At 57.0% G+C, this 10,237-nt stretch overlaps 3 protein-coding genes across 3 annotated transcripts; all 3 read left to right on the top strand.

Moving 5' to 3' along the window:
* Positions 1–32: 32 nt before the first annotated feature.
* TRAVEDRAFT_132290 (uncharacterized protein) lies at positions 33–477 on the top strand (the record flags this gene model as incomplete). Its single annotated transcript, XM_008044908.1, has 2 exons — positions 33–105; positions 161–477. Coding segments are annotated over 2 exons (390 nt in total), but the record flags the coding sequence as incomplete, so codon positions are not given.
* Positions 478–9,060: 8,583 nt separating this feature from the next.
* Positions 9,061–9,374, top strand: TRAVEDRAFT_132550 (uncharacterized protein; the record flags this gene model as incomplete). The annotated part of the gene is made up of 2 exons (XM_008044907.1): positions 9,061–9,198; positions 9,261–9,374. Coding segments are annotated over 2 exons (252 nt in total), but the record flags the coding sequence as incomplete, so codon positions are not given.
* A 99-nt stretch (positions 9,375–9,473) lies between these two features.
* Positions 9,474–9,812, top strand: TRAVEDRAFT_89746 (uncharacterized protein; the record flags this gene model as incomplete). Its single annotated transcript, XM_008044906.1, has 1 exon — positions 9,474–9,812. A coding segment is annotated over one exon (339 nt), but the record flags the coding sequence as incomplete, so codon positions are not given.
* Between the last annotated feature and the right edge of the window lie 425 nt (positions 9,813–10,237).

Genomic DNA, 10,237 nt, shown 5'->3' with positions numbered 1-10,237 from the left:
TACATCAAGCTCGACGCGTGGCTTCGCCACCCATCCCCTCCCCGGTACTCGACGTGCCGTTCCACTCTCGTTACCTCTGGGCTGGCGTCATGCCTTTCCGCGCATGTGAGTTATCGGGAAACCGCCATCACACGATCTTCTATGCTAACAAACCGTGTAGACCTCTCGAAGAAGATCAACCCCGCGCACTTGAACCCTGACACTCTCGTTGGCAAATACGTGCCGAACCTGATCGCGAAGCCCTTCGAGGTGACCAAGGAGTACGCCCAGCTCATCTACGACCAGACCCTCTCGCCTCGCCTCGACAAGGTGCTCCGCAAGTGGGATCAGGACAACTGGGGCTCGCAAGAGCAGCGCCAGAAGCTCGCGTACATTATCCTCGTTGAGCTCCTCGCGTATCAGTACGCGACGAGACCCAAGACATTCTCTTCGTGCACTGCAAGTTCGAGAGGGTCGTCGAGAGCGGGCCTTCGCTGACACTCAACAGCATGGCTACTCGCACGCTCAAGGTCAAGTACGTTCGGCCCTTATGCGGATCCTCCACGCTCGTACGTCTCTTTCCCGCCATGAAACTTGTACATTCTTCACGTCGTCCTTCACGACATTCTGCTGTACACACTCGCTGCGCACGGTGCATGGGTACCCACCATCTGCACGATGCAACGACCGCCGCCTGTCATGTACCGTGCATGAATTGAGATATGCGCGCGCACATTGTCGTTGCACGCCAGCACTGAGGACCACGGCTCGTACGCCTTGCGTTTGACATCAGACCGCCCACGATCAGGCTCCTGGTCTGCACACGTTGAACGCATACCGCCTGTTCGCATTGTACCAGCCGAGAGGATTTCGTGCATCTCCAGGCCCGCTGTCGTTGCGCGTCCAGCCGTGATCGCACTAGCGCACACGCGGCGAACGTCAACACTGTGGAAACGAGGGCACAAGGGGCTCCGCATGTGAGAGAAGCGGACACCTCCGCGGCGGTGCATGGATTAAGCTCTCAAGAATCGCAGCCCAATTCTGGAGACTGCCCTGCGCACCCTCGGCGGGGCCGCATTCCGCGTCGCCCACAGAACGCGCGCCCGCCTCTCTTGTGCGACGCCCGCCCGCGGCGCCACGTACGCTTTACTTTGCAAACAAAATATATGCTTGTACCATGCGTCGTCTGCGTGCATGCCCCGTTGGACGCTGACTGCAGGTACACCTCACCTTGTACATGGACATTGGATGCCGTCGCGATCTGGCTCGCTGTTGCGTTTTGGGGTCGAGACGGGGTGGGAATTCGTCGGCTGCAAGCAAGTTGCCCTTGTCCAGCCTGCTCGCTGTGGTCGCCAACGTGTTGGGAGGCCCACGGGCGGCTGCCAAACCCGTCCTCCGCACCTCCCTCAGGTGTTCGTACCTCCTGCACCCCCACTCGCGCCCTCGATCCGGAGGTCGTTGGTGCTGACACCGAAAGACCCAACTCAAATCCCCGCCCCTTCATTTCAAAATCGATCTGAGTCGGCGCCGGGAGCTCTGCGTGGCGTGTGCGAGGGCGCGCTTGTAGCCTACGATTGCGGCGTGCGCCACGCAGTTTTGGCCGTCCGCACAGGCGCATATTCGCGCATAACCCGCGATTTCCTACACGTCCCGCGTGACACCCATGCTCTCCTGGTGCGCCTCCACTCCCTGCATATTGTAGTCGCAATTTCAATGGCGGTGGGACGATGCCGAGGCGGGAGCTCCGATTTTCTGTGCATGGGGGGCGAGGTCACGGACATGGACAAAAATCTCGACCTCTCCCGATCGAATCGCAATGACGCGAGCGGGTACAAGGGTTAACGCACGACCCACCATGTCGTCCACAAGCAATCATCCCTCTTGGTTTACTCTATTCTCGTTTATCCAAGCTCAGGCTGACCAATATGGCTCGCATATTCCCCGAACTTCCCGCGGCATCGGCCTCATACTGGTTATGCAGCTCGCCCAGTCCCCGTTGAGCCTCGTCATTGCGATGTGCCGCCTGCCCGACAAAGCGACCGCGCTTGCCGACCTGAAGAGCAGCGTGCAGGGCACGCTGCTCACCATCCCGCTTGACGTCATTCGATGACATCCGTGTGCTCCAAAAGCAGCTCGAGCCAGTCATTTTGGGGACCGGGCTCGACTACCTCCTCAACAACGCCGCCATGGTGGGCACCCCACCCTTCGCTCGCCGCGGCAACACAAGGTCACCGTGCTCGTCGATCTGAAGAAGACGGCAAAGGGCACACTTCACATCATTCAAGTCGATGTGAGCGACATCGACAACATTCGTAAGCTCCAAACACAGCCAGAGCCGATCCTGCCAGGGCCAACCGCAGCATCGGCCTTGAGCTCGTTCGACAGCTGCTTACCTCTTTCACCAACCTCGTTGTCTCAGCAGACCGCAGCCCCAGGAAGGTGACAACACTCCGCCTTGAAGGGCGGCACGAAGCGGACCCTGCACATTGTGCAGCTCGACTTCTCCGACTTCGAAGACTGCATGCGAGGCCCCCTGTGCAACTCGCGCCCATCCTTGGCGATGTCGGATTCGAGTACCTGATCAGCAACGCTGCCACTAACGTACGTCCTTCTCTCGCTCACTTTAGTCAGAACCTTACTTCTCCCGGACCAGACTTGCTACGACACGACATACACGATCGAGCCGGAGGCGCTGCTCATGATCCTGTGCACGAACACCATTGGGCCGGCGCAGCTCTGTCGCGTGCTCACCCGGCTTCGAGCGCGGCCACGCGAAGAAGATCCTGCATATATCAAGCATTGCGGGCCGCATTGCATGCGGGGGCGCGGACCCCGGGGTTGCCGGCGGTCGATACATGGCGTACTAAGCGATGAGCAAGGCTGCGTTGAATATGTTCGTGACTGTTGGGACTTGGATATTTGGTGTAGAATGAGAGGGTTGACTAGAAGCGGAGATTTAGACTGCGAAGCTGGAACTGAATACTAGATAGGCCGAATATCATTGCAATCACGCTCTGCCCGGGGCGGGTTAAGACGGGTACGTACAGCCTAAGCTACTGCTACCGTGTTTTGATACGAGCGCTGACGCTCACCTGGTACAGATCTGACATGGCGGCGCGAACACGCTGCTCGATCCCGCGGAGAGCATCTCGGCCATCTTGAAGGTTATCACCTCTGCGGCCGTGGCCGACGACGGGAAGTACCTCCGGCACAACGGGGAGACAATCCCGTGGTAAGCATGGGGCTGCACAGAGAGTACGGTATGATACAATGAGTATAATGCTCGCACCACCCACGCTCTATATATGTCCATTGTAAGATAGGCAGGCACACATTGGATCTCTTCTCCCACTTGGAGACCCGTGCGCGCAGCGCACGTTGCGAGCAATAGCCACTCTCAGCCCGGCAGGTAATGTGCAGTACACGTGTTACAAGAAGGGGAGAAGCATGCCTCAGACCAATGTGTTTGTACCCGAGAATACCGAGGGGCACGGAGGGGATTTGTGGTGACTAGTTTGACCGAAGTATACACAGGTACAAGCGCCCGAGTACACTGCGGTAGGAAATAAACGCTAACGTTGCACTGCCCATCACTCGACGGTTTACTTTGTTAGACCTCACATTCCTAAGGTCTACCGTGTTCACATCAGGTCGCCTTCACATTACCGGAACTGACTGAGATATACTGGGCGTTCAAGACGGCAAGGATCTCATCAAGTCCATTTTGTCCAATATTGGCCCTCAAACATGAGACGCCGTGAGCGAGAGAGATGAGAGGAGAGATGGAAGCCAAAAACTGCAGTAAGCGCTTTGCTGGACGCTGGGAGCCCGCCTCTCAGATCTCAGGTTCGGCAGGCCCCTGTACTGATGTTGTACCTGCCACATTATTCAGTGACAGGCACCGGTAATCGGTGGACGCCGGGGTGCTCCCAGTACTATCTTCTCCGACGTCTCCCTCCCAGCTCGCTCCGGGCCATCTCGCTCGTCGTCGTTCAGGTGTACAGCGCCGGCGTTTCGCGTACGTCCATTTCCCAACCAGTTTGATACTTACATACCGCCGTACATCGTCCGCATCCCACCCATGCATGCTGCTCTTCCCCTCATCGCCCCGCCGTCCGGTTTCTCATTTGCTATGCATCCTGCCGTCCCCATTGTTTGCTCGTCTTCATGACATGTTTGCAGCGGCGCGTTATTGAGGCTGCGCCCGCTCTGTACTTCTACGTCCTCGCTTTGCAGCTGTATCACATGCATTCCGACCTGCTGGAACACTGTACGGTAGTCTTCCATTGGCCGTACAGGACGGGGATCCCGGCGCATGAGTTACGGATGTACATGCCATGCGCTATGCGCTTTCCGACGCAAGTCGCGCCCTGTCCCAAGACCGCGTCCGCTGCGTGTAGAAAGCAGAAATTCTGGTCAGGGTAGACGTACATAGCAACGACCAAGAAATGCCTAACCGCGCAGCAGGATATCGCGGAATATTGGGGGCGCGCACGCCTCAAGGTCGGGCCGCAAGGGGGCTTACCACGCTCTGATGACGCACGCAGGACACAACGGCGGGCTCTGTAGAACGTTTTGGAGATATGTGCATACTTGCGGTAGGCCGTGCTGGCCCTGCATTGTGGATAGCGCACGGCGATAGTGGCTGCCTGACAGGCTGTCAGTCGTAGGTACTGAACACGCTGAATGTATAGACCCACTCACTCGATATCATCATATGTGTAGGCGCGACGTCGCTAGAGCCTGTCGCGCGGCTAACGCACTGGGAGCGGTAGACGTTCTAGTCAGGAGGCACACCACCAGACTATGAGGATCGCGTACTCCCATGTTACAGAGCGAACGTACCTTACAGATCGGGCGTTCCGTTTTGTCTGCAACGTTTCAGCGTCGACTAGACATTCCTCTTGCATTCACCCAGGGGTAAGGGCGCGTGGGAGGGCTAAGGACCGAGAGATCGACTATGCTATGTGGTGAGCACGTATACTGGTAAGTATTGTTCGTTTGACGTACCACGACTGCAGGCTGGCGTTTCGATGTCCGAATCATCCAGGATTCCCCGCATACGTGGAACAGCAGCTCGGAGCTGCCTAATGCGCAGCTTTCGCGACAAACGCCGCACACCGTAGCGACTTAATGCGAGGCCCCAGTGCCGCGAACTCTCCCAGGACTCAGTACTCGGCACGCAAGCGGGACAACGAAGCCTGAACTAGTTACCGTCAAACACAAACGCCCGTGCTCTTTACCTACGCAAAGCAGCGAAACCCTGTCAGAATATGGCGCGTTGTAACAGGCCTTGAACCGAGAAAACCTCAACAGCGGCAAGGACGTGGACGGCACGACCGCGTCGCGCTCTGTGAGTGGCTGCTGCAGTCGAAAGACAGCTATTTAATCATTTCATCTGTGTTGGACTGGCCGGGCGACCTCGCGCTTCGTCTTGCTCGTGACCGCGATGACGTCTGGCGTTTCTCCATACCCGCCAGGTTGTGTATAACCTATCCAGTGCTGTCTATTCCGCTCGATGTCCTACGATACGGACGATAGACTGATCTTCGGAGGCTCAGATGAGCTCCCGCAGCGGTGGATCTCCTGCGAATCAGTCTCGCGCCGCTTTTCAAATCCCGTTCTGCTCTGTAGCGTCTGCGTCGATCTCAGTGGGCACTTGTGCGAACTCCAGCGACGTTCCTATGGGTACGAGATGCAGCTGCGTCGTCTGTCGGTCCCTGCGACGAAGACACAGCATCGCCCGAGAGGACTCGTTGCAAATTCGATAGCGAGGGCATACCAGCGTCGGAAACGCGACTCCATGTCCTCTGCGCGTCCTCATAACGTGGGCCCCTGCCTCGCGCAGGAGACGAGGCGCGTCGGTGCCCTGAACGCGGGTGCCGGACGCAATTGGGGGTGCCGTAGCCCAGCTCGAGAAGTCCACGTGCTTCCCAGGGACAACGCCGGCTCTCTGCTGCCGGAGGGAGTACAGCATGGAAGGATGTCTAAGAGCTGGTCAGTCGTCGGGCGCGATAGAGGTAGATGCATGCGCCCACTTATTCGGTATTGTCCGACGCAGAGATATGTCGGCGTCCATAAGTACTCCGGGACCTACCACGCTGCGCCAGCAATAATTCGGGGAGCTGCTCCCGGCCAGAGAGTACGCCGTTAGACGAATGAAATTGCACGCTTGGTGTCAACGTACACGAGTGTGCGAACGTGCTGCTTACTGCTTGGCGGTGCCGATTATAATCGAGATATCGCTAACTATCACATAGATGCGGATGTGGGGAGATCTGGAGGCACAGTTAGCAGTACAATAGCACAGTTAGAGGAGATAGACGTACAGCACAGTGTATGTTGGGGGCTCTGCGACGCAGCTGCCACGAACGAAGGACCTTCAGCTCGCCGGTGCACTGAGCGCGACCTTGCACGGCAGATGTACAGCCGGTGGGTGCGAATACATCGTCATTGAGATCGGGGGCCATGGCGGGCGGACAGGATAGTGAGGTACGTACTGGAGGTAAACAAGTGCGCAATATCTTGGGGAGCGACAGTGGAGCTCGCCTAAGCCAAGGGAGAGCTGAGAGCAGAGACCTCAGGGTAGGCGGTAGGCGGAGGAGATCTTGTCGAGCTTAGAGAGTGGGACCGTGGCTAGCTCGTCTCAAGTGAGGCGCAAGAGAGCCGGAAACGGTGATAGCGAGATGTAGCGGGGACGAGCGGAAGAGACGTGAGCAACGAACGATGACGGCGTAGGGCGGCGAGAGAAGCGCGGTCACGTGGGCGCGCTTCTCCCGCTCTGAGCGGCTCCAGCGCAGTAAGCGCCAGCCTCGTAGCTCGCTCTGACCGCTCACCGCTCTGCCCCGCTCACCGCTCTGCCACGTCTCTCCGTGTCTCCTAGAATGTATCCAGTAGCAGCCTCGAGATGGCCCCCAAGCGGATCAACCTGCGCTAATACGGCACTAGTGGGAGCCTGTCTTGCCCTACCAAACTCGAACCGCGAACTCGGACTCGGAGGATCTTCGCGTTCAGGCTCCCCGACTACATCTCCTCCTCTGTGCGAACTACTTGACGACTCTATCATTGACACGGCGAAATATGTGCCGGAAGCTTTGAAAAGAGTAATCAGACTGTGAGTAACTCTTCGATATCCCGCATGCCGCCTACGTCGGACTGACGCACTGCGTTTCTTAGATGGTGCCTGTGTGCGCGCATATACGCAGCTACATAGCTCAGAGGTCCAGTGTACCTATAGAGGGGGGCCTCGACAATCCCACATCTGCTACTACTGCCCAAACATTACACAGTCTCGCCTGTTCTCGGTGACACGCCTCCCTCCAGGCATCCTGTCGCGCTTGACGAGCCCGCGCCCATCGTCTCTCACTGCTCTACCACATGTATGTTCTCCCTCTCCAGTTTCTCCCGTTATTGCCAAAAGCCTCGAGCAGGCGACCACTCTGCGCTGCTCCGTTTGATCCGCTGTACCAGCACTGCTCTATCACGGCCTCGCCGACCATCCCCCACGCCCTTCTCCGCACAATCACGAGCTAGATACGGATACACGCCAAGCGCCACCGGGGCACATGAATTGTGCCACCTTCGGCCACCCACATAGAACCTGGGCCCGGCTCTGCCTCCATGGTACTCGTACCACTCGTACCACTCGGCTCAATCAGCAATGCACACGATCTTCATTCTCCACCTGCAGTGCGTACCGCACCGCATTGTAATCGCCTGTCCAGGCGCTGAGTCAATCCGTCCATCCCATACCACCTGCGTTCGAGTGGGTGAGCTCGGCGCATAGACACACCTGGCCTTCTCTGGTGGCCATGGGGCGACGCATATTCCCGCACGCGCGCACCGACTCGTATGCATGCGACATTTTGCGTTCGGCTTTGCGTGGGTGCCATAGGCAAGGCATCACTGGCGTCGCGACTCGCATGGCTGTATCAGACTACGATAAGCTTGAGTTAGGTATATTTCTAAGCTCGTCCATTCTGCACCCGATGTCTTGAGATTTAACCTGCTGGGTGGACGCTGCGTGCGCACCGCTGTGCAAGGGTTGGTGGGCTCGCAGACAGACTCTTACAGCGTCACTTACACAAGACTAATAGTGACATTTTCTCTGACATATTATGCATGACGATCGAATATCATGTCCTACGCTGTATAATACGTACACGGTGAAAGCGACGCAGACGCCCACGCACTGCCGCACCTTCGCCCACGCGCACATTGCGCTTTTCTGCGTACAGCTGCCCAAAAAGACTAATCATAAGCACAACCCATAACCCGGCCGTGGAATGTGCTCGTTCTCGTTTATAAGTGAATATTGCGTGGAAGCGTCTAGTGCAGGCGCGCACACGTCAATCGTTGGTTTAATAGCTCACGGCCCCACGTCCGCCCCGCCGCACCGTGCGCCCCCCTTCAGCTCTCCTCATCGCTCTGCGGTTACTCGCTCGTCCACTGTCTTGATCTCCCGGCTATACTGTTCATTCTCACCCACACTTCTGCTTTCTCTCCCTAAGTTCGGCAGCTCGCCTTCGACCGCTGCAGCTATATCTTCGTAAGTCGACTCTACTCGATGGGGTGGCAGGAAGGCCACAGGTAAACCGAACCTGCAACCAACCCCTGATATGATTTCCAACAGAGCGGAAAGAAGGGACAGTACCACGGTACTGCACAAGGCCCCGTGCCTCCGCCTCCCACCATAGGCTCTCTACGAGTGACTCGGCCGCTAGCTGAGCATCCACCCATTCATCGACTCTACAACCGCCTTACGATGTCTGACCTCGGCAACGTCAATCCTCTTTCAACCGAATCAATGCAACATGTGGCTATGAGCAGCACGGAACGGTCTGCGGGACAGGCTCCATCTGTAGGAGAGGCTCTGTCCGAAGGGGAGGCACCTTATGGAGCAGCGTGCTGTGATACTGTGAGTATATCCTCTATCCCTCTCGCTGCCAACAAATTTGAATTCCACCATTCGAGACAGAAGGACAACGTGACACGGATCCGTCCTGTGATTCCGAAAAACGATGATATTTGGGTACATCGTCAGTATTCGGCGCTAGTCCATTTCTCACCGCCATCTAGAACATGTTATTGAAGAAATCCGAGGTGTACACGGAAGAGCAAAAACGGAAGGCATGGACGGATGCAGCGGTCATGGTTCAAGACTATAGCGACGACATGATCGCCCGATGGAACAAGGAGATTGATACATATCTTGTCTTTGTATGTATCTCGCTGTTCTGCGGATGAGTTAACAAATGATTAAATGGTTCTTCATCTTCCAGGCGGGCTTATTCTCTGCCATCCTTACTGCCTTCAATGTGCAGTCGTACCTTCTCCTCCAGCCAGCCGCGCCCGATCCATCTGTCGCCATCCTACAACAGATTTCTTCGCAGCTCGCAAGTTACTCGGCTCATCTTCCCTTCATCAATTCCACTCAACCATCGAGCTCTGGCAGCGCGAACGTGGCCACACCACCGCCTGTTCCACGCTGGACGGTCTGGTTGAATACGCTGTGGTTTTCCAGCCTTATTCTCAGCCTGACGTCCGCCTCTGTGGGAATCATGGTCAAGCAATGGCTAAACGAGTACAGCAGCGGAATATCCGGAACCTCCCGTCCTGTTGCTCGCGTGCGCCAGTACCGTCTGAGCAATCTCAGGACGTGGCACGTCGAGGACGTCGTTGGCATCATTCCCACTCTGCTTCAGCTCGCCCTAGCACTTTTCCTCGCCGGAATCCTCATCCTTCTCTGGAACCTTCACAGCACTGTTGCCGCCATCGCCTCGACCCTCGTCGGCCTGCTTGGTGTGTTCACTGTCACCGCCACCCTGCTTCCGCTTGTAAATCACAAATGCGCCTATCTCACCCCTCAAATTCGCGCCCTCGACTCGCTCTGGCAGCCAAAACGATATGCCTATTGGATATGTACCTCGATATCGACCTGGCGCAACACTGCGAAGTGGTTCCTCCGGGCTGCAGTCCAAATGCTATCCACCTTTCGTCGCCGCATTGGCTTGTATGTCTCGCCGACTTACTGGGAGTCCTTGTGGCGTACGACATGGGATGTGGTGCAGCGTCTCATGAAGATGTCCTCGCCACCAGAGAGCTGGAGAGACCGCAAGCAGACATGGCAGGGTCGGGAGCGATCAGCTATCGACGAGCTGACAAGCGAGTTGGACAAGCAAACCATTGTCGAGGCGTACAGCTCTACCCTACATCCCGACGCCCTATCCCTTGCGACTGTGTGCCTCATGGACTTCCA

Source organism: Trametes versicolor (assembly GCF_000271585.1).
Source record: "Trametes versicolor FP-101664 SS1 unplaced genomic scaffold TRAVEscaffold_11, whole genome shotgun sequence".
NCBI classification, from domain to species: Eukaryota; Fungi; Basidiomycota; class Agaricomycetes; order Polyporales; family Polyporaceae; genus Trametes; species Trametes versicolor.
The sequence above is the reverse complement of the archived record's forward strand: the minus strand, read 5'-3'. Positions and strand labels throughout refer to the sequence as shown.